Source organism: Delphinus delphis, chromosome 2 (assembly GCF_949987515.2).
Source record: "Delphinus delphis chromosome 2, mDelDel1.2, whole genome shotgun sequence".
In the NCBI taxonomy this organism is placed as follows: Eukaryota; Metazoa; Chordata; class Mammalia; order Artiodactyla; family Delphinidae; genus Delphinus; species Delphinus delphis.
The window spans coordinates 105803972-105828204 of record NC_082684.1 but is presented as its reverse complement, the minus strand read 5'-3'; the positions used below and the strand labels follow the sequence as shown (position 1 = coordinate 105828204).

The 24233-nt window shown below is 49.2% G+C and overlaps 1 protein-coding gene across 3 annotated transcripts in view; it reads right to left on the bottom strand.

Moving 5' to 3' along the window:
* Positions 1 to 16264: 16264 nt before the first annotated feature.
* CRTC3 (CREB regulated transcription coactivator 3) overlaps positions 16265 to 24233 on the bottom strand; it is a 103345-nt gene continuing 95376 nt past the window's right edge. Inside the window, exons 14-19 of one of the 3 annotated variants that reach the window (XM_060005377.1) lie at positions 23894 to 23996; positions 21928 to 23454; positions 20092 to 20359; positions 19765 to 19956; positions 18302 to 18624; positions 16265 to 16669 (exon numbers count right to left, since the gene is read on the bottom strand). In XM_060005377.1, coding sequence (XP_059861360.1) covers positions 23246 to 23454; positions 23894 to 23996 — 312 coding nt within the window. In that variant the 3' untranslated portion in view covers positions 16265 to 16669; positions 18302 to 18624; positions 19765 to 19956; positions 20092 to 20359; positions 21928 to 23245. Of the gene's footprint in view, positions 16670 to 18301; positions 18625 to 19764; positions 19957 to 19991; positions 20360 to 21927; positions 23455 to 23893; positions 23997 to 24233 lie in introns of those variants that run through there. The other 2 variants (XM_060005378.1, XM_069540467.1) reach the window with 2 other exon arrangements.

Below are 24233 nucleotides of genomic sequence, written 5' to 3'. Positions count from 1 at the left end.
TTCGTGCCCCGGTCCGGGAAGATCCCACATGCCGCGGAGCAGCTGGGCCCGTGAGCCATGGCCGCTGAGCCTGCGCGTCCAGAGCCTGTGCTCCGCAACAGGAGAGGCCGGCCACAGCAATGAGAGGCCCACGTACCACAAAAAAAACCAAAACCAAAAACAAAACTAAAAATAGAACCACCATTGACCCAGCAATCCCACTACTGGGCATGTACCCTGAGAAAACCATAATTCAAAAAGAGTCATGTACCAGAATGTTCATTGCAGCTCTATTTACAATAGCCAGGACATGGAAGCAACTTAAGTGTCCATCAACAGATGAATGGATAAAGAAGATGTGGCACATATATACAATGGAATATTACTCAGCCATAAAATGGAACGAAACTGAGTTATTTGTAGTGAGGTGGATGGACCTAGAGACTGTCATACAGAGTGAAGTAAGTCAGAAAGAGAAAAACAAATACCGTATGCTAACACATATATATGGAATCTAAAAAAAAAAAAAAAAAAAGAAAAAAAAATGGTCAGAAGAACCTAGGGGCAAGATGGGAATAAAGATGTAGACCTACTAGAGAATGGACTTGAGGATATGGGGAGGGGGAAGGGTAAGCTGGGTCAAAGTGAGAGAGTGGCATGGACATATATACACTACCAAATGTAAATTAGATAGCTATTGGGAAGCAGCCGCATAGCACAGAGAGATCAGCTCAGAGAGATCAGCTCGGTGCTCTGTGACCACCTAGGAGGGGTGGGATAGGGAGGGTGGGAGGGAGGGAGATGCAAGAGGGAAGAGATATGGGGACATATGTATATGTATAACTGATTCACTTTGTTATAAAGCAGAAACTAACACACCATTGTAAAGCAATTATACTCTAATAAAGATGTTAAAAAAATAGCCTCTTCTGCAGTCATAATAATATAAACACTATTGAATTAGTTAAAATTGTGATGAACTGTCTTGAGAAGATAAGGAAGGAAAAGGAAAGTGTAGGATGTGTGGGTGCGGGAGCGTGCAGGCGGAGAGGTGTGTGATAAGACAGCTTCATCTTCATCTTCTAGAATAGGAGGTTGGAAATCAGCAGATGATGGTCCAAAGTGAAAAAAAATCAGTCAGTAATCATATAAGCATATGATTGAGAATTAGGGAGGTAAATACCAAAAGAACTGGCTTAAGAGTTTGAACTTTGCAGGGCTGGATTACGAGACTATTGCTATTTAACCAATATTTATTGTACAACTGACCAAATAAAAATTAAATTAGGAAGATAAGTAAAACAGGTCAAACCAGAGCCTCTCTGCTTGGGCTAGGACGGCAGAACTCAGCACCAGCCCATCCCTGGCACTCTCACAGCACAATTCGAAACTAGACAAACCATGGTTTCAAAAAATTCCCAGAAAACAAGAGAGAACCGCCAAATGCCTTGGATGAGAAACAGCCACTTAAACAACAATTAATCTCTCTGTGATTCAGGATGAGAGAATTTTGCTGTATTTAGTTTCTACAGAGAAGCTAATGCAGACATCCCCTTTCTGTAGTTTATTCAGCACACAGAATCTAGAAGAAGCTAGAGTCACCCCTGCCCCGAAGCTAGAGCCCTTCCCCACCCCCACCCCCCACCGTTTCGCCGCTACTCCTGGCTGAAGGCTGAAGGCCTTTCTGGTCCTTCACAGAGATGTGAGGAGGTCTTGATAAAGCAGGTAGGGAAAAGCCCTGTTCCCAGAGCTGTCTCTGACAATGTGTAGAATTTTTCAGACACAATCTCGGCCAGTTTAAATCAAGGAAACTGCATATTTTGGTTAAGTCCTTCCTGGGCCAAGTTTTTAGATAGATTTCCAGCAATGTCAATGCATGGTATATAATTATAGTATCTTCAAATTAGGAAGAGGCTGCATGAAGATGGTAATATAACCTACTGCATTTAGAAAACTTTTCAGCCTGAATCATGTAGAACAGGGATGTATTTTTCACTATCTTATTTCACAGTCACATGTGAAATATGTCTTTTTTAAGCATTAGGAATTTATATATTTATAACATCTGCAAAAGAGAACATTACACGTGGGGTCTGCCCCAAGGATTTCCAGGAACACCTCTTTCTGTGGGGTTTGTAACACAGAAGAATTTTTTGAGGTGTGTCCCCAGGGTTTGCCTCTTCATCTGAGAACTTTCACACCCCTGGCCATTCCCAAGAATGGGCCCTGCCCTACACACACACACACACACACACACACACACACACACACACACACACACACACACACACACACACACACACACACACTCTCTCACAGAGCCACAGAACAGAGAGGTGGCCAACCCAGAGGAAGCACTCCAGAGGCAGCTGAGCCAATTGCCCTCCCTGGCCTGGGGATTAGGAATTGGGTCACCTAGAGACGGGTCAGTTAGTATAGGCACCAAAGTTTAGGGTCATGAAAAGACCAGCTGTGTTTCAGCAGAGATGAGAAAGCCAGTCTGCAGGGAGAGAGAGAGAAAGAGAGTGAAAGAGAAAGAGAGAAGGGAAAAAGCAGATGTACTGGGAAGCAGAGATGAGAGATCTCGTGTTCTGAGAGAGACAGTCATCGGGCAGAGACCAACAGAGGCCAGGAGACAGTGACCAAGCAGCAGAGTGATGGACAAAGACACAGAACACAGTAGGAAAAAAAGAGAGACAGAGTCATAGACTGAAAGACAAAGGGACAGGGCGATGGCACCGTGGCTCCCCACATGTCCCTCCACCCCCAGCTTGGCTGCTCCTTGGCCCAGGAGGTAAAGCACCACTTTCCTGTCCTTTTCAGAATAATCTCAAATCTGGGTGATTCAGTCACCAGACAGTGCTTGGGACTGAAGGGAGCTCGGCTTCAGTTTTGTTTCTGTTCTGATAATTTATTTTTACCCTTTTTGGGGAAGGGGGCATTCAGTGCTTTTTGTTTTTTTCTCCAAAGGGAAGGGAATTAAGCATGACAGTCAGTATAACAAAACTTGCTAAATATGTCTCTGTTCAGACAACGGTATTTTTTCTCTAACTGCAGTCATTAAGTCAATGCTGCTGTAGGTGTGACACTTAAGTGCCTGGGTTTTTATTTTTGTCCCCAAGGTAGAAAACTCTTGCCTACTTTCTTACTGTGCACTGGTTGGGTGAGGTGTCCAAGATTGTTCTGCAACTTCAGAGAGCCAGGAACGGTTGATCCATGTAGGGCTCTGCCTTTGTCATCCCTGTGGAGTAAAAACCCTGCAACAGCAGGTTTTGAGACTGTTCTGTCCACCAGCTTGTAGTGTGTAGTAGGTACTCAATAAATCCTAGAATGGACAATAAATCCTGGAATGGACAAGGGACACACAAACAAGTGCCTGTGGGTATAACCAGGGCCCAGGAATGGGCGGAGGAGAGCACAGGGGGCCGAGGTCCTGGGCTTCAGGGTTCTCCCCCATTTCCAGGTGGGCCCCAGTGGCCCCTTTCCTGCCGTGGGGCTGGCTGTGACGCTGCCTGGATGGAGTCAGGGCGGGTCCTGGGTTATGCCTGCCCTGGGACAGCAGAGGCTCAGGAGGAAGTGGGAGCGAGCAGGCTCACTTCCGGTCTGGCTCGCGGCAGAGGAATAAAGCTGGTTCCAGGGTGGAGCTCACGAGGGTGGGAGCCACAGGGATCTGAGAGAGGGACCTAGGCTGCCCTTTTCTCATCACAGCGAACATGCTAGGCTGGGCTCCGATGAGGCTGCTGCCATCTCCCCCCCTCCATTTCTTCCTGTGTCCCTGCCTCAATTCTGCAGGCGCAGGAGGGAAGGGAGGGTGCCCAGCCCAAGCCCATCCCGGCTGTGCAGAGGGATCACAGGGTCTGGGGAGACTACCCCTCTGGTCACCACCCAGGTGACCTGAAGTGTCACAGAGCTGCAGTTGCCAGTGGTGGGCTGGGCTGCAGCCTCCCCAGCTGTCCCGGCGGAGGGTTGAGGCTGCCCCCTCCAGCCCCGCCAGCCCCACCAGCCCTGCCAAGTTAAGGCAGCAAGGCCAGCGCTGCTCTCCCAAGTGTTGATTCAGTCGTTTGTTCATTGACTGACTGCTTCCTCCCATGAGAACCCAAGGCCCAGTGGCCCACAGAAGGTGCTCCATAAGCATCAGAAGCAGAACGAAGGGCTCTCCCTTTGCAGGTGTACTTTAGTCTCTGCATTTCACCAAAGGCTGGCGAGTCCATTTTCCTGAGTTTCCGGGTCCGAGATTTCCTTTAATTTTCTTCCTGGCTTCGGGAGTCCTGGGGGGCCCTTGTCCCCTAAGGATCCTGTAGTTTTCACTTTATTGTCTCAGGCAATGGCTGTTGCCACGTGAAGTTCAAAGCTGTGCTGGTTATCAACATTTTTGAAAGTCATCTGACTTTGTTTCTTCTGCTTGAAAGTTGGGAGAAGCCTTTATTTTTCCATCAAGTTTAGGAATTTCACCAGAATATATCTTAGAGTCGGGTTGGCTTCTCATTTGAATTGGTACAAGATGGTACATCTTACTTCATTGTAACAATTTAGCAAATGTTAAGGGCTTACTATGTGCTAGGCACTGTTTTAAGTTCTGGGGAGACAGCTGTGAAGAAAACAGAAAAAACTCTCTGCCCTTGTGTGTGTGTACGTGTGTGTGTGTGTGTGTGTGTCTGTGTGTGTGTGTGTGTGTGTGTGTCTGTGTGTGAGAGAGAGAGAGAGAGAGAGAGAGAGAGAGAGAGCGCGCGCGAGCGAGCGCGCGCCCACGCTAGAGGGAGGGTAGAAGGGAGGGAGAGGGAAATAGGAAGAGAGAAAACAAACAAGTTTTGATTACTGATCCCGTTCCATTGATTTATTTATAAACTTCAGGAACTTCCCCCCCCCCCCCCCGCCCCATATTAAATCTTCACACTTTATCCTAAATGTCCGGCATTTTCCCCGAGCTTTGCTTCCATCTCTCCATTAATTTCCCCCATTTGCCACAGAGGTTTCTCTTGCCTATCTTGTTTAATAATCCAATCTCCTCTAATCCTATTAATCACAGCTTCCAGTGACAAGCTAATGTGACGGGCACCCACTTGCCCTGCACTGTCCTTGTCTTATCACCCCGAGAATTGGTAATAGCTGTTTTCTAAAATCTTCTTTCATTTCACGTGAGACATCCTTTTCAGAGAATAGGATTAGCAATACAATTTCACTGCTTTCTTCTTTTACTTCTGTGCTCCGGGCTTTCTCACTGACATCAGATTAGTTTTCTTCCTCTTATATTCAGACTTCCTTGCAATTCATGTGTAGATCCAATGAGAGCAAGTGGATTTTTTTTTTAATCATTAAACCTTGTAGTATATATTCGTTCAAAAGGGAGGAGAGGGCTTCCCTGGTGGCGCAGCGGTTGAGAGTCCGCCTGACGATGCAGGGGACACGGGTTCGTGCCCCCTTCCGGGAGGATCCCACGTGCTGCAGAGTGGCTGGGCCCGTGAGCCATGGCCGCTGAGCCTGAGCGTCCAGAGCCTGTGCTCCGCAACGGGAGAGGCCACAACAGTGAGAGGCCCACGTACCGCATAAAAAAAAAAAAAAAAAAAAAAAAAGGGGGGGAGAGAGAGGAAATCGGGAAGGAGAGGAGGGGAGGGGAGAAGACAGGACGATTTAAATAGGGCCTCCCCTTCTACTCAGAGAGGGCGTGCCCCGCAATGAGCAGAGATCGGAGATGTGGTGGGAACCTGTGGTTCTCTCCGTGGTCTAGGGTCCCACGTGCCCCTTATATGTGAGCATCTCATCATGACTCTAATATCTAAAGATGTGTTTTTCAAACAAGACCCATAAGGTAAACCAACTACTTCATCTGCCCAACCAAAGAAACAGCTATCTCTTCCCAACTGAAGGGAAAACTGGCTGAAGTGGATTTTCAATAGATGGTACTATACAGTAGAGAAATGTATGGGTAATTTAAAGGGTTTTCATGAGTGACTCTGACTATATGGGGTAAAGTCTTACATGGAGATTTTCGAATCCAATCCTCATGTAAGATGTGACCCCATTGTACTAGACGTCTCAACCGCAGTGTCTGGGATGCCATAGCCCCTTCTGATGGCCAAAGTGGGCAGACCCCTTTCCTCAGAGACCCCAATTTATAGGCCCCCCCCCCCCGATAATCTATGGCTTGGTACAAATAGGCCACATGAGCCAATTGGATTCTCCCTCTCTCAAACCTGAAATTGGAACCACCAAAGAAGGAGGCTGCTAGCCATGGCAGCTGAGGCTTGAAAGTCACACACTGCCACTTCTGCAGTTCCCTCCTGGTCACACAGGTCAGCCCTGTTCACTGGGAGGGAACTTCATGGACACAATTCACCAGCTTAACATTTATGGGTACCTGTGATGTGCCAGGCACTGTTCTAGGTTGTGAGGATATAGAGATGAACAAGGTCCCGGCTCTTATAACACTTACCCAGAGGGCTGCTCTAGGCAAGCAAGAAATAGGTACATGAGCAAGATGGTCAGAGAACAGCAGAAAGCCCTGAGTTTTGGAGTGAAGCCATGAATTTTCTCTGCAAGTAACTATTTTCTTTTTGAGAAACAGCTCTCAGCTTTCTATTGGGTTCTGTTGTTGTTTGTAAGATTAAGTATGGAAGAAGGGTTGATGATGAGGTTAAGTAACTAAGGGGGTAGATTGTGGAGGATAAACGTCATCAACTCACTTTGGCTTCAAAACCAAGGAACACGCTTCCTATATTTTGAGAATTCCCCACCCAATGAACTCACACCTCCCCATGGCGGAAGCCAGATCGTTTCCCAGCCTCACCTGCAGATGGGGCAGAGCATGTGACTTAAGACGCCACCAATCTGATGCACTTGCATGAGGCTAAGTGTCACTGAGAAGCAGGTGCCAAGGCATCTTCTCTAGAGAGGATGACAGCAGATCCACCCGGCTCTCAGAGGCAGCAGGAGCAGGCACCCCAATGGTGGTGTCCAACATCAAGTGCACCCCCAGGGCAAATGACGGTGTGAGCAATGGGGGTTATCCACACAGATGGCCTCCTTGCCTGGTTCTCTGTTTTCCTGGAGATTTTATGAGGTACCTAATATCCTTTAACAAATTCCTTTCCAGCTTAGACCAGCTAGAGAGGAGTCTGTTGCTTGTAAACAAGAACTCTTGCTGGTACATGAAGGGAGAACGGCAATAAACAAGATGATTTCAGATAGAGGTCAGTGCTAGGAAGTAGTTAGCACGCAGGGATGTGGATGGGCATCTCCTAAGGAAAGGTAGCATGACATTGCAACTGACTGCATGGCAAACCATAAAATGCAAATTATGTATCATCACTCACGTAGCATCTACACACATGTAACAGTGAACAACAACCAAAAACACAAGGTGATGTGAAAGAGAGTGACAGGCTAGGGCAGGGGCTATATTTTTGATAAGGTGGTCAGGGAAGCTTGTCTGAGGAGGTGACATTTGACCTGAGACCTGAAAGATGAGAAGGAACCAGCCACGCAAAGATCTGGGTAAGGAGAATTCTAGGCAGAGGGAGCAGAAAATATAAAGGATGAATTGGGGAAGCTGAGGGATATATGGAAGGTTGGTGTGTTTAGTGGGTAAAGAAGAACACGATGAGGGACTTCCCTGATGGTCCAGTCATTAAGACTCGAGCTTCCACTGCAGGGGGCACAGGTTTGATCCCTGGTTGGGGAACTAAGATGCCACAGGCCGAGTGGCACAGCCAAAAGAGAAGAAGGACATGATGAGATTGGACAGTAGGTAGGGGCCAGTTCATGCCAGGCTTTGCAGGCCATGGCCAGGCATTTGTGTTTGATTCTAAGGGTGGTGGGAAGCCATCAGAGGCTTTAAGCAGGGAGTGATAGGGTACTGTGGTAGCCAGTCTCCAAAATGCTCCCATTGATCCTCACCTCCTGGTATTTACACGCTTGTGTAGTCCCTCCCACACAGAATATAGCTGATGAGTGTAACCCTAGAATACTGCAGAAATGAGCATGTGACTTTCAAGGCTAGGTCATAAAAGACATTGTGACTTTGGGACTTCCCTGGTGGTCCAGAGGTTAAGACTCTGCACTCCCAGTGCAGAGGGCCTGGGTTTGATCCCTGGCCAGGGAACTAGATCCTGCATGCCGCAACTAAGAGCCTGCATGCCGCAACCAAATATCCCACATGCCACAACTAAAGGAGCCTGCACGCTGCAGTGAAGATCCCTCGTGCCGCAACTAAGGCCGGTGCAGCCAAATAAATACTAAAAAAAAAAAAAAAAAAAAAAAGACATTGTGACTTTGTCTTGCTCCCTGAGTCACTCCTTCTGGGGAAGCCAGCTGCCACATTGTGAGGATGCTCAAGCAGCCCGATGGAGAGGCCCACTGGTGATGCACTGAGACCTCCTGCCTACAGCCTTGTGAGTGAGACACCTAGGAAGCAGATCCTCCAGGCCCGGTCAAGCCTTCAAATGACTACAACTTCAACCAACATCTTGACCACAACTTCACGAGAGACCCCGAGCCAGAACCACCCAGGTAAGCAGCTCCAAATTCTTGACCCATACGTGTGTGTGATCATAAATATTTGTTGTTCTAGGCCACTGAGTTCTGGGATAATTTGCTACCTCTACCCATTCTTACGGCTGGTGTCTGTTCTGCTTGGTAGATGCCCATGCTTTAGTAGTTGTTAGGTATCTTGACTATTAGCCCTGAGTAGGAGTAATGACACAGAGAGGAGGTAGAGTCATGAGTGAGAGGAGACCAAACGGTGGAGGCAGAGAGAAGGGCAGCACCCTGGGGAGGGCTGGGTCACTCGTGCTACTTGGGGGAGGACAGAGCAAAGACCTGCATCCAGGTTGTTCTCCTGGGTTCCCAAGTCTGTGTCCTCACTGTAAATACCCCACGACTTTGGGTGAGACGGGTGAGCTCTCTTCCTTATTCCACTCCGAGCAATTTCAGACCTGAGGCTGGAGGATGGGGCTGTTGTCCTGGTTCCCTCTCTTGGGCCGAGTAGAGCGCTCAGTCCAGATATGGGCACCGGCCACCGGCCAGCTTCCTCCACGCAGTTATGACCGCATACTCACCGCACGTCAGCCTCCCCAGCCAGGTGGGAGAGGGGCTGTGTGAAGGGATTCCATTTCTTCATCTCTTCCCATTAGGAGGGGCTGGATTATATGGACTCAGATTCTGAGCTATGCTCCTCTTTAAAAAAAGAAAAAAAAAATTTGTTTATTTGGTTGCGCGCGGTCTTAGTTGCAGCAGGCGGGTTTCTTGGCTGTGGCTCGCCGGCTCCTTAGTTGTGGCACTCGGGCTCCTGTTGGGGTTGATTTCAAGGACATTTAAATGGGATTTAGGGATGGGAGGTGCTGGAATTTCAGCTCACTCTAAATAATTTCTTGAAAGTCAGACACATGGCATTAATTTAAAAAACACTAAATAGAAAAAGTTCAAACAATACAAAAATATAAAAAGTGAACTCCCCTTACTCTTCCCACTCTCTGATTATTTAGATTATCTTTGGTTTTTCTCTAATACAAATAGTTCTGTGATGCACATACTTGTTCACATTTCCACGAACCGTTGAGCAAGTATTTCTAAGGAATAGATTCATAGAAGTTTATCTGCACATTTTACATATGCTGATGGGTTCTCCCCATTGTCCTTCAAAAGACTGTACCAGCCCAAAAGCCCACACTATACAGGAGCACGCCTTTCTTCTTCCCCACGTTAGATATTATCACTTTAAAAATTTGCATTTCTCTGATCCCTAGTGAGCATAAATGTCATTTCTCAACTAGTGGCCATTTGAATTTCTTCCCTTGCAAATTGCCTGTTCTTGTCCTTTGACCCTTTATATCTTGGAAAATAAAGCTTCATCCTTTGATATGAAGGGACTCTGCATATTTCAGGTTATTATGCATGTTGTACCTAATGTCTATCATTTGCCTTTTGTCTTTGATATGGTCTCTAGCCCTACAGAAGTTTTACATTTTTATGAGGTCAAATCTGTCCACTTTTCCCTTTAGGGCTTCTAGATGTTGTCTTGCTTAGGAAAGTTTTCCCCACTCCAAGAATATAAAAAATATTTTATCATATTTTTTTCCAGTGCCTTAATAATTCTGTTTGATGGCTGATGTCAAATTGTCCTCCAGAAAGGTTTACCAGTTTACATCCCATCAGCCGTGTGTATGAGCCCTTCCCCACACCCTCACCAGCCCTGAGCATCCGCAATCTTTCCAAATCCTTGCCAGGGGTGAACAATTTGTATCTTGTTGTTTTAATTAGCATTTCTTTAATTATCAGTGAGATCCAGAATCTTTTCATATGAGTATTAGTTATTTGTATTTCTTTTTCTGTGACCTGCCTGATGGCATCTTCACCCTGGTTTTTCTGTTGGCTGTCAGTCTTTATCTTTTGATAAAGGGCTCACTGTTTCTTAAGGAAACAGTCCGGCCCCATGTGTTAAATAAGTCCCCCTGGTTTGTCCTTATATCTCTGCTGTCTGCTAGCAGCATCCGTTGCCAGCTGCTTGGTGCAGTGGGGTGGGGGAGGAGCCACACGCCCCCGGTCACCTTGTCAGCCGCCTGGGCCTCTCCTGCTTCCTGTGCCCGCCTGCCCTGCCCTTGGTGCACCCCAAAGGCCAGCCCCTCCCTTTACAGAATCCTCTTCTGAACATTTATGGCTGGACTTTCACCTTCAACTCAATTCCAGCTATTTGCCTTTCACTCTTCAGCATCCTTTACTCCTCATAGTTTCTGATAATGAGGATATCCCTTTGTAGTTTCTAGCCCATGATAGATTTTAAAAATATATATATATTTAAAATTAATTAATTAATTAATTTTTGGCTGTGTTGGGTCTTCGTTGCTGCGCGCGGGCTTTCTCTAGTTGCAGTGAGTGCAGGCTACTCTTCGTTGCGGTGCTTAGGCTTCTCATTGCGTTGGCTTCTCTTGTGGAGCATGGGCTCTAGGAGCATGGGCTTCAGTAGTTGTGGTGCGCAGGCTCAGTAGTTATGGCTTGCGGGCTCTAGACCGCAGGCTCAGTACTTGTGGTGCACGGGCTTAGTTGCTCCATGGCATGTGGGATCTTCCCGTGGGATCGAACCCATGTCCCCTGCATTGGCAGGTGGATTCTTAACCAACGCGCCACCAGGGAAGTCCTGATAGATTTTTTAAAAATACATATTTTTTCGATCGGGTTGAAACAGGTGCTCAGGCTGCCATCTTGATTCAATCTCTCCACCATTAATTCTTACCTAATCACATAACTGATTTCTCCTGTTGTTTCTTCTGGTTTTATTTATTTATTTATTTATTTATTTATTTATTTATTTATTTATCACAGGCTCTAGGCACGTGGGCTTCAGTAGTTGTGGCTCGCGGGCTCTAGAGCGCAGACTCAGTAATTGTGGAACATGGGCTTAGTTGCTCCGCGGCATGTGGGATCTTCCTGGACCAGGGATCAAACCCATGTCCCCTGCATTGGCAGGTGGATTCTTAACCACTGCACCACCAGGGAAGTCTGTTTCTTCGGGTTTTAAACTGTATTTTCTCCAAGATTTCAGGTCTAAAATCATTTGGTAAAATGTTTATTTTACCCAAGACATTTTAACAAGCTTGCATTGTCAAGCCACACTCTCATTCACACAAACCAGATGACCACGGAGACGTTTTTGAATTGATAAATGAGTGAATGAATGAATGAATGAATGAAATCAGCTTCTAGACCAGAGGCTGCCAATCAACCTGTCCTGGGCTGGGCGCCCGGTAACCCTGACCACAAGGAGGTGGAAGAATGCCAGGGGGCGCTCTTTACAGGCCACAGCCCCTTCTCCAGTTAATACTAAAGTCTCAGGTGTGGCTTCTTGGGCAGTCATTTATTTGTATTAATATTGGCCATCAATAGATGTAATAATAATATCCCTGAATTGGTCAGAGGCAACTCTCAGGCTTCCTGGAGCCTGGGCCCACTGCATCTTCCATGTTGGAAACTCTGGGTGGCTTCTCATCCTTTTCTTGTGCTCTTTTCTGTGCTCCATCCTTTCCCTTCTCCTTCTTTGGTCCTCTCAAAATCTGATTCTCCTGCTCTCATCCATCTCTACCTGTCTCCATGCCTTTCCCAGTGTGTTCCACAGAACATCAGATTCACAAGATGGTCCTGACAAAAAGGACCCAGGGGTTGAACACATTTGAGCAATGCCGACTTAGTCAACCTCTTGGAGGTGGGTTGGCAAGTGAGGGCCCCTTGCGAACTCCTTCAGTGAAGACAGCTTTTCACTGTGCTTAAGCAGCCAGTACCCCAGGCCTGCAGGAGCACTGCTCTGTGCACCCCTTATCAGCATTCTGCAGAACTAGCATTTGCCAGGCCTTGCCATGGGGAGCGCTGGTTCTCAGGCCCCCCGGGTGGGAAGTGATTAAACAGCGCTATTTGCAGTGGCTAGAGGGGTGTGCTGGTGTAACCATGGATGCCCAGGGAGTTCTTTCTTCAGAAAGAACCTGGAGCCAGAAGTGACACGTTTTACCAACTCCCACTGCTACCGGCTGATCTGAAAGAGAAGGCAGAGTCAGAAGCAGGAGCCCAGATGGCAGACCAGCCCCCCGGGCTGGGGAAGACACAGAGCTGCAGAGATTCCGAGGCTGCTTCTTGGGAAGTTCAGCCTCACAAGCTGGTGAACTGAAGCAACTCTTCGCTCCAGGGGACTTATGAGAAAGTTAGTGAGGCAGCACACAGCCTGGGAGAACTGCTGAACAACCAGGCCTCCAGATGGCAGAATAATGGCCACGCAGGGGCCTGGGGAACCTTCTCTCCAAGGCACTGCCATTAATGTGGCTCAGTTTCACTGACACTCCACCCCCACCCGGATCTCCCATTCAAGCTTCAAAGTCCTGGGAGGGAATATCTGATTGGCCAAGTGGATCAAGCAAACATGCCAGGGGGCCCTGTGTGCGCTGGCCTGGCTTCTGGGAGGGGAGGGCCCAGCAGCCTCCAGTTTGCCTGGCTCCTCCTGCAACCAGTAAATGGGCCCCTGGCAGTGTGCCAGGCTTGTTGGAGGGAAACCAAGGCCCTGCAGAAAGCAGTTGAGGAAGATCCAGCACTTACAAGGCCAGGTTTTGAGCAGGTGAGGAATAAGCATCATCTGAGGTTAGTCCTGAGGCTCCTGAATCAGGAAAGCTGGTGCGTCCAGAAGATCCAAGTTTGGCTGCAGGTGCCCTGGCCAGACTGGTCAGTGTCAGTCACACCAGCTCCTTAGAGAGGAGGGTGGAGGTACCACAGGAGCCCTCTGCGTGGCGAAAACTATTCAGGGCTCCTTTCAGAACGTGGGCTTGTTCTTCTCAAGAAATCCTTTTGTTGTGTTTCTGAGATCTAGCAATAAAGGACCCATTTAGTGAAAAGAGTAACAGTTAAAAGGATAGCTAACATTTAGGAAGTGCTTACCAGGAGCAGGCACAACCCCATCATCTCTGTTTTATAAATCAGGAAACTGAATCACACAGAGGCCACTCGCTTGCCCTGGCTTCAGAGCCACAAAGAGGCACATTTGAACCCAGGTCTCTTAACTCTGGAGCCTACACCCTTGGCCCCTGAGCAGTACTGCGTCTAGGTCTTGGTCCGATACACAGGCCTGACCATATGTCCCTGCTTATGCTGGTTGTCCTGGCACAATTATTAACAGTGTCTCCTTTCACTCACCAATGTGTTCTGGTTTGGATGACCAATTTTAAGGAAAGTAGGGTAGGTGGAACCAGGATTAGCATCGCAAGATGCTGATGGGCAGAGTTTGGAAAACCCAGTCCACAGCTGCTCTCCTTGTGCCAGAACCCTGGCTCTCAGTACTCATTCTCCCAGGGTGGGTCTGTATTATATTAGTGACATGGCCTTCACTGCCCCTGGATACTCGGGCACTTTGTAAGGAAGGCTTCCAGGATTTCCATACCCCAAGGCTCTTTGTTTCTATTTGGACAAAGAGCTTAGTTTTCTCCCACCCCCCTACATCTACTTACCAGGGTCTTCTCCCTGTTTTCATACACTACCTGGCTAGGAAAGCAGCCACTGTGGTCCCTGGTGCTCCCAGGTAAGAGCAGCTATGCCCTGAGTGTTTTCCCCAGCAGTGGGTACCGAAGATTAGGACTTTGGAACCTTCTTGTCCATACTTGCAGGTGAGTCCTGGAAGCAGAGGCCTGGGCTCTCCACTTGGACTTGGCTATCCTGGACAGAGTGCTGATGGAAAGAATGATATTGGGTGCCATCTAGCTGGGTACTGGGGAGTCAGAATTGAATGAGAGGCAGTCCTTTCTTCAAACTGTTCACAGGCCAGAGGGAGGGCAGACTCTGCTACAAAATCAGCCCTACAGTTAATAAGTAAAGCTGTGGGCACAAAGTGCATCTCAAGCACAAAAGAGGAAATGAACAGAGAACGTGTATCAGTCAACTATTGTCACAACAATGCTGCATAACAAATGACCCCATAATTCAATAACTTACTGTTACAAGCATTTATTTCTGGCTCATGTGTCTGCACACTGACTGGGGCAGCCCTGACAATTTCAGCTGGGCCTGGTTAGACTGGCTCCTGGGCATGGATTACATGGAGGTCTACCCTGCCTCTCATTCTCCTGGAACCACTAGGCCATGCAGGGAAAGGTGTGCTTGTGGCAATGGCAGAAACACGAGTGGGTGGGCTCTGCCACCAGCTCATGCCAAGGCTGTACTCCACGTTTTGTCTCCAAATATCTCATTGGCCAAAGCAAGTCACATAGCAGAGCCCAGGAGCAAAGGGACCTGGAGGTATACCACTGCCAAAGTGGGAAGGCAGAGAAGTAAATATTTGCCAAGCAATAATCCAGAACATACAAAAGGCTTCACAGAGGAGGTGTCATTTGACCTTGGTCTTGAAGGAGAAGTTGGGTTTTTCCAGGTGAATATGGGATTAGGCACTGCTGTCAAAGGTATGAAGTGTGTGTGTGTGTGTGTGTGTGTGTGTGTGTGTGTGTGTGTTGGGGGCGGGTGCTGTTAGGGTAGTGGTGGTGGCCTGGTCACAGAGGCCCCCTGAGCCAGAAATCTGGCATGTCCTTTCTTTGAAAACAAGGCACTTCCCCGGTGGTCCAGTGGTTAAGACTCTGTGCTCCCAATGCAGGGGGCATGGGTTGGATCCCTGGTTGGGGAACTAAGATCCTACATGCTGCATGGTGCGGCCAAAAAAAAGAAAACAATACTCTCTGGGTTCCCCACCCTAGTCATTTTCTTTATTTCCAAATTCTAAGACTTCAACTATGTGCAACCAAATACAAGTTGAAGACTCTGTTCAGCAAGGAGTCACACTGGAAAGTATTAGTGCTTGTTCCTACATTGGGGATTTATGCCAGTTTCACTGGGCATAAATCAGCCGATTTTATAGCCCGCCCACCCCCTTTTCAGAATTGAGGCCTCCAACCTTGCTCCTAGCAGCCACCCCTCTTGGCTGTGACCACCAAAGCCCTCCCTGAACAGACTTCTTGGGGACAAGTCAAGTCAAACATGAGGTGAATCAAAGTCAAGAACTCAAGAATGGAGGGCTGGGAAACCCACTCTAAAAGGACTGGCAGTGAGCAGGGGACCCGCGCACGCACAGAGCAGGGGCCAAACAATGGTGGGAAGGATGGTTACAGGACAGGATGCAGGTAGTTACAAACCTTGACAATGTAAAAATAAGAACTCACAACATTTGGGAGGGGGGAAGAGATAGGAAGTGGGTGAGCTCATTTCCTCATCCTAAATCCACAGGCTGTCAAGAGATGCCATCTACAGTTGAAGCATATTTCAAGAATGAATTCAGTCCCTGGGTATTTTTCTTTCCTTTTAATTATTTGCAGCTTGGCAATTTCTTTAGTTACATTTAGGCTTCTTCTTTTTTTTTTTTTTTTTTCCTTTCTGTTAAACACTTTTCCCAAAAAGAGCACGTACCGTGTGAACACTTTTTGGTAAAAATTTCCATCAATCTACCTGTCCTTTTCTCTGAATAGGTGCATAGACAGATGTCTCCCTCGATGCTTCTGGGGGTGCTGGCCTTCCAGAGCACTTGAAAATTTTCTTTTTTGTGCTCTTCAGTGTTACTGGAAGTTCTTTCTTTTTATTTATTTGGCTGCTGCTGGGTCTTAGTTGCAGCACGCGGGATCTTTTAATTGCTGCATGTGGTCTCTTTTAGTTGCAGGGCTCTTTTAGTTGCAGCATGTGGGATCTAGTTCCCCCACCAGGGATCGAACCCGGGACCCCTGCATTGGGAGTCTTAACCACTGGACCACCAGGGAAGTCCCTTGAATTTCTTATAATGTGCGTTCACTATTATTGTAGAAGCAAAGCCTTTTATTTAAAAACTGAAAATACATTTCTGGAAAAGAGAAAATCTGGTGCTCCCTTCTGGCTCGTGCTTCCTGCGTGCGCTGCCGGACCGTCTGGTTCCCGGGTGGGTGAGGGGGTCAGTCCAGCCCCTGGGAGGCGTGGGTGCGTGGCCCGGGCACCGGAGGCCTGGCGGCGCCGCTTCCCCAGCTCCACCAGCACGTTTGAACCTTGGGGACCCGGCCGCGTGCAGGGTCTGTGCTCCATGTGTCGCCGGGTGACTCTGTGCTGCTCTGGGCCTGCTTCCTCATCCGGAAACCCGAGAAGCCATCCTTGGCCTGCCTCACGTCCAGGCTGCTGTGAGGGATGTGTGATGTGCAGGGTCTGAGTGTTCACAGTGGAGCGGTCACTAGAGAGACATTAATACACTCTGCCATCATAGGATTCGATTCTAAGCCACGGTGCCGCCACCCCAGGCTAACGGTTAAATTGGAGAGGAGAGGGTCAGGTGGCACTGCCGGCTTTTTCCAGGTCCCAACAGCCACTCTATGCTGCAGCGCCATCTAGTGTCCACATGGGGACACAGGCCCATATAACTGGCTTAGGGTAAAATTTCCATACTTGCAAATGGTAAAGGGCTCATTAGGCAAACAGGACCTAAATACGACCAGTTTTAAACACTCCTCCCCATACAAAGGTTTGGTATTTCAAAGCAAGCATTATACAAATTCAGCACTTACAAAGATGTGTGCATCCTTTGTTTGAAAGGACAGCAAATTCGTGCAACAAGTGATATTTATAATAATTGACATTTCTTGAGTGTTTACGATGTGCTTGGCACAATTCTAAGTGCTTTCATTATGAGTTCATTGCACCCTCTACAAAGCTGTGAAACCAGGGTGGGGTTGGAGGTACTTATTGTTTCGCTTTAAGATAAGAACCCTGGGGCACACAAAGGTAAAAGTAAAACCTGTCACTCTGCTAATTTCTGAGGGGAGGCACAGGCTGCCTAGTGGGCCAGGGAGGAGGAGGGAGCCAAATGGGAAGCTACTGCCAGGCTCAGGAGAGGGAGAATGGGGGCTGAGGCAGCCCTTAGGGACTCAGGCTGGATCTGAGGGGAGGAGGAGAGCTATGCGGAAGGGCTCGCTCTCCAGCTTGAGCATCAGGGTAGTTAGAGGCTGTGATCCGAGAGGGCGGACAGTAGTTAGCAGTTTGAACATACTTACAGTAAGTCCCCTACATACAAACCTGCAAATTGCGAACTTTCAAAGAGGCAAACATATATCTGGTTGCAGCAAGGAACCTGTGCCATCAGCGTCTGGTGTGAGTGAAATTGCAGCTTGCCCTTCGACTCCTATTGCTGACGATCCTTCAGCTCTACCGTCTCCCACCTCCTCTCCCTCCTCCAGTCAGTAACTCTTCTTTCCTGTTCACTCAATGCCAGCCCCTGGATGCCAGCTGTTGTACTGTACTACTGTACTTCTCAAGGTTCTGTACTGTAAGATTAAACATGTTTTCTTTGGGCTTCCCTGGTGGCGCAGTGGTTAAGAATCCGCCTGCCAATGCAGGGGGCACAGGTTCAAGCCCTTGTCTAGGAAGACCCCACAGGCCGCGGAGCAACTAAGCCCATGCGCCACAACTACTAAGCCTGCGCTCTAGAGCCTGCGAGCCACAACTACTGAGCCCGCGAACCACAACTACTGAGCCCATGCACCTAGAGCCCGTGCACCACAAGAGAAGCCACCGCAGTGAGAAGCCCGCGCACCCTGTGCACCGCAATGAAGAGTAGCCCCCACTCGCCGCAACTAGAGAAAGCCCGCGCGCAGCAACAAAGACCCAAGGCAGCCAAAAATAAATAAAAATTTTTTTAAGTTCTATTGTTTGTTTTTGTTTTTTTATGTATTATTTGTGTGAAGAGTATGATAAACCTATTACAGTACAGTACGATATAGCTGATTGTGTTTGTTGTGTACCTAGGCTAACTTTGTTGGACTGCGAATGAGCTCTCGGAATGGAACTTGCTCGTATGTAGGGGACTTACTGTATTGAGCACCTACTACATGCCAGGCACCGTGGCTGTAGAATTCAGGTAGAAGACACGGCCCCTGTCCTTGCAGAGTCGAGAGCCCCGTGGGGAAGGCCGGTGTCCCAGGTGATGATGGACGCTTGCCGGTGTCCACAGACCCGTGAAGGATGGTGCAGCGGGCCGCACGGGGTGGAGTGCGGGTGGGCCTGCGCTGACAGGCACGTGGGGTAGGAGGCTGGATGTGGGAAGTCATCAGCTTGGAGGTGACGGCCTGGGGACAGTGGGTCTGAGAGAGGAGATGGCAGGGGAGGAGGGTACACATCGGAGATGGATATGCCCTGAGAGAACAAGAGGAAAAGGATTCACTAGAGCTGGAGAGAGGATCTGGGGGGAAAGGGAGCGGCCTCAGGGCTCAAATGTCAGGGGAGGGCCAAGGAGGAGAGGGACTGGACAGGCCAGAGGAGTTGAGAAGGGAGCTGAGCATGAGCGACTCTTCCAGGAAGGGAGGGAGGGAGGTAGGGCCATGGTTGGAGGAGAGTGTTGTTTCATTGTTTGTTTTTAGCAAGGAGGAGACCATCTACAGGCTGAGGGGAAAGAGCCACTGGAGAGGATGAGAAGGAGGCCTGGCGGAGGGCAGGGAATCCTTGGAGGGAGCACAGATCAATCACACATGAAAAAGGAGAACCAGGTAAGGCAGAGGGGAAGGTGGGAAGGATGGGTATAGATTTGGGCAAGTTTACCAGGAAAAAGAATGGAGTGGGGAGCAGGTGGGAGCAGCTGGGACGCGGAGGGAGCTGCCCCCTGAGGGCTTGGAGTTCCTGCTCATGAGGAGAGCAGGGCCCTGATGAGGGCCTTGAGGAGAGGAGAGGTCTGGAGTGCCCCTGGATGGCAGGAGAGGGACGGGGTTAAGGGACAGTGTGTGGTGGTTGGTTCTGGCAGGACTCCTGGCAGAGAAATTTTCAGGATCAGAGCAGAGGAGGGCTGGTGAGGGTGTCATGAAGGCCTCTGACCCTGTGGGCTAGGCCGGGGAAGGAAGGGACAGGAGAGGACAGGCAGACTGAGAGGAGGGACAAGGAACAGAATCCTCGGTTGGGTCAAATAACAGGGTGTGTGTGGACCAGAGTAGAGATGGTGGCTCAGGAAGCTGGGGTCAGAGAAGGGATTTCTAGGATTTCAGAAGAGTCACCTTTATGACAAGCCCTGCATGTGGCTGGGGAAGTGGGTCTCTGAAGGCAGCCGAGGCTGTTTGCTGTTGGATAGGCTGGGGCTGTGGGCCCTGCTGGGACATGGGGAGGGGGTCTGGGGGTAGAAAACAGAGTCCAAGTCTTTGGTGAAACGGGAGAAAGGGTTAAAGACCCGGTACATGAGGCAGAGTAGCATCAGTGGCCTGAACCTCAGAAGGGGAGGGGTGTTAGGGGAGGGCAGGCGGGGGGTCTGGAAGGGGCGCCAGCAGGGGGAGCAGAATCCTGAGCCCCTACAATGATGTCTCTGTCCTGGGTCCACGTGGCTTCAAAGGAACAGCGTGCCTCCACTTCCTTCTGAACTTCTCTCAGGACTGGGCGCAACAGCAAGTATTAAGAACACGTGAGAAGCGGGCCACGGACCAGAAATCTCTAACTGCAGGCTGAGCTGAGCGAGGAGGGCTCTCCGCCAGTTCACCTCACCGTAGGCTGAAGAAAAACACCAAATGCACAAACAACCTTATTGTGCTGCTTTTAATTACGAAAGATGTAAAATGATGCATTATAAAACTTGGAAGCTACTTTGTACAAATTCCAATCTTTAAATATTGTTTAACAAGGAACCTGGGAACTAGGATACTGGCGGGAAGTCTGATTAGTTGCTGTGATGGTTCCATCATGAAGCAGTGGAAGACACACGCTCGGAACCGTCTGTGCATGAATCAGAAGAGCGATGAGAGGCGGAGTTGGAAATGTCTTCAAATATGCAAATGGACTGGAATATAGATTTCAGCTCGGGTAATATACAGTAGACTTAGGAGAAATGAAACAGGACAATGGAGAATTCATGTTGATCTTGACATCATCAAAGTTTCTCCTGACACCGTATGTCCTGAAAACCACAAACGTACAGAAGGGAAAAATAGAAAATACAGATAGGTTTTTAGTGCTATGCTGTTTAACTGCTAGTAAATGAGAGTAGTACAACAATCGATTTCTTGTGAAAAACTAAATACTGAAAAATAGTTTACTCTGAAGTCTGCAGCCACTTCAGGTGCCGAGGACCACGCCTGGTTTGTTGCGAAGGCAGCAGTGAGAAGGTCAGGGCGACTCTTGTCCATGGGTGTCCTTGACACCATGTAAGCAACGTGGGTTATATAATGCCCAAAACCTTTTCACAGGAAAAGATGGGATGGATGGACCTCAGGACAAATTGAATTCAGTGCTAAACCTCACTGTCATCATTATACTACCCCAAACAAGTCACTTTTCCCAGGAGCCTCCATTTCCACGAGTCCCTGGCGAATGCCCAGGGGGAGCACACTTCGTCCTGTAGGTCTCAGGGTCTCCAGCTGTAAGACTGGGCTGCTGTGCAAAGAGAGTTGGGACCCTGACACTAGTGATCCCCGTGGGTAAGGCACTGTGTAAAGAGCAGATTATCCTGGAACCTCCATTGTTCAAAAAAAACCTCTGAGAACATCAGCACTCCTCCCTGTCTGAAAGGCCAGATCGGATCTGGGGGGCTCTGACAAAGGAAGGCAGCCAGGATCTGGCTTCTTACGGCACACTGGGGTGCTGGGTACGATGAAAGGCCCTTTTACTTTAACAAAAAGTCACTGCCCTCTGAGATTGGGAAGTTTAACTGGAAATATGGCTTCGAAGGGGAGGCCAACTGCCTCTCCCTGAGCCAGAGCTCAGGCAGGGAGGACTCTGGTTTGACTTCCTAATTCAGTAGCAGGGGTTCAGGGTGAACGTGAGGTGGGAAGACTTGGGCTCCACAGTGAAGATGGAGCAGTGCACGATCGAGGTTACTGGAAAGACTGGAGGGAAGGGATCCCCCTGAAGACAGAAGGAAATGAGACAAGGTCTAGAGAGGTTAACAGCCCAGGACGCTGTGACAGACCCCTCCGGCCACCAGGCACACGTGTCAGATTCAGACCCACAAGGTGCAGCCTTGCTTCGTTGGGTGGGAGCAGTCTGGACCCTTCAGCAACACCCCTGCTGTCTCCTGGAAGGACACCGGCTGTCTGGGCAAAGGCTCCGGCATCTTCATCCCTCCTTCAGTGTGTCTGTCCTCTCTGTGCTGTCTACCCATGCCCGCATTTGGCCCTGTTGCCCACCCTCCTCCCCAGACGGCTTCTAATCCCACCCATCAGGTTTCTGATCAAGGGCTGGCCTGGACTAAGTCAGAGGGGGCAGGTGGTGGTGGAAATATAGTAATACTGTTTTGTGCTAAGAAACTGATGACTAATGATGGTTTCATAAATTAGGCCTTCATTTTACTATAGACTATTTCTTCAACCTCAGAGAATGAATCTCTTCCTAACACAATCAAGAGCAAAACCTGGGTCTGAGAGGGAAGATCTTTTGAGGTGGCCAGGACCCCCGAGGTCCCGGCAGGTGGGAGGCCTCAGTTTGCTGACCCACTGTGGATGCACTCAGAAGACAGTTTCCACCTACCTGCATACTCTGGAGGAGCACAGGGCGTGCAGTCTAACCGTGGATTTGGTCACCTAGTGTTAAAAGCATATTAAAGTGCGTGCTTAACTTAACCACAGGCACAAGTGTTAGAAAAGCTGAAGCTCTGAGAAGATTTGGTAAGGAACAGAAACAGTGAAAGATTAGACTGCCTCACAGCAAAGCAGATTCATTCATTCGTGCATTCATTCACTCATTCACGTGTGCATTCAACGCACGGTTCTGCAGCACCTGCCCAGCGCCAGGCACTTGTTAGGTGCTAGGGGTTCGATGATGACTAAGGCACAGTCCCTGCCCTCAAGGAGCTTACGGTCTAGTGGGGTTATATGAACCACCCCCATTCCACAGAGAAACAGCTTCCCTTTGCTGCTGCGCAGCTGCTGGGTGGGCCCAATCCAGACCTCCAGCCACCCCCTCCAGCTGGTCTGTAGAGAGGGAGGCCTGTACGGTCCAGAACTTGTCTGGAGGACTTCGTGTGTCTCTGAGATAACTGCAGCCCCTTTCTCTCTTCCCCAGCCTCTAAGAAGAAGCACCGTTCTCTTCAGGCTCATCTATCACCAGGGGATTTTTTTTTTTTTTTTCAGTGACTGAATAAAATAGTCTTCCTTTTCCTCTTGTCCATAGGAAAAGGGGTTCTGAAGCAGCAGAAAAGAGATTACAAACTGAGGGGGGGGGGACAAATTAGAATTCAGTTTGCTTAACTCAAGTCTGTTCTTGGACTTGTGGTAAAAAGCCTTCTTCATGTTAGAATTGAGGCCTCTGAGAGAGCCCTGGCCCTCCGCTCTGCCCTGGAACATCCTGCCGCCGCTGAGGCACGATGGCTGGATCAGAGAAGGCATCGTGGGGCTGTGGTACCGTTGCTGGATGCTGAGCGAACTTCCGAAGGCCTGTGGCCCCTAACCGCCCCCCACTCCGGGTCCTTTCTTCAGTGTTGATTGAGATCAGTGGTTCTGAGCACTACACAAGGCTACTGAGGCCTCTCGCTATATTTTTACACATTGACCCATTAGATGGCCAGTAAAAGATGTAACGGTTGTGGTGACGACCAATTCATCGGAAGCCCCAGAGCAGCCTGCCCGCAGCAACAGGACCTGTGCCGCAGGCCTGAGGGGCGGCGCCCAGCTCTGTGGTCTAGAATGAGCCACGGCGTCTGAGATGGGACCTTGTCTGCGAGCTGGGAGCCAAGGAATTGGTTCTTTCCGTGTCAGAGCCCGTGATAACTAACGCCCAGGGCTGCAGCTGGCTCCGTCCTATTCCGTTCTGTCTCAGAAACAAGCCCTCCCGCCCCGTTCCTTTCTGTTCACAGTCGGTCAGCTCGAAGTGCCTCTTCAATAGAGGGGTCGAGCAGGCCCAGGCTGGAATCACTTAGCATGCTGAGTCCGTCCAGGCTCAGGGGTTCGATCTGGAGCTCTTCTTCCAATGGAAACGGAGTGTCCACGTTTAGGTTGACCTCGGGCATGCCTGCCAGAGCACTGCCGAGGTCTTTGAACAGGCTGGTGCTCGAGTCTTCTGGAAAGGGCAGCGGGAGGGGAAAACAATGCGGATTAGGAGGCGCGAGGGCCCAGGTCACTAAGAGGACACAACTGATGACAACCCCCAAAATGCCGTTCCTGTCATCTTCCCAACCAGGACAGTCATCACCTGTGTCCCAACCACTCCTGGGCCTACGGTTTTGCTCTGGAATCTATGTTCTTTTCAGTCAGTCCCACAACTCCCAGTTTTGCAGGTTTTCTCCCTTGGAACAGTTGTCAATCACAGGAAGTTACGTAGTTCGGAAAAGACTTGGGTCACCAGGCCCCTTCCCTACTGCCTCACAGTCTCTGGGGCTGGACACCTGCATCTCAGAAAGGTAAAGTTTCATTTTCTGCTTCATATAATGTTATGTTGTCTAAACTATCTTACAGTGGTATCTGTAGAAACACAGTGAAATAAAAGAAGCAGCACTCACCTGTCAGGATGGTGTTTGGGAAATTCCCGCAGTTGGAATACAGGTTTGGTCTCAAATGAAAGGAGTCCTGTGGTTCTCGGGGACACTGTTGCACCAGGGGCACCTGGAAGCAACAAAGGTCACGTTGTAAGGGACGGTCTCTGTTTCCAAGGACAGAACAGTGCAGTGTGCTCCCGGAGCAAAACCAGACGTGAACGCTCTCTTACAGTCCCTTCTCTCTAGGATCCCAGAGTGCCTGGCCGCTGTGACAGCCTACACAGAACATTCTGCTCAGGCAGGGGGATGCTGCGGTAGAGGAGGGGCCCCTGAGGGCCACACATGTCCCTGTTTGCACACTGCC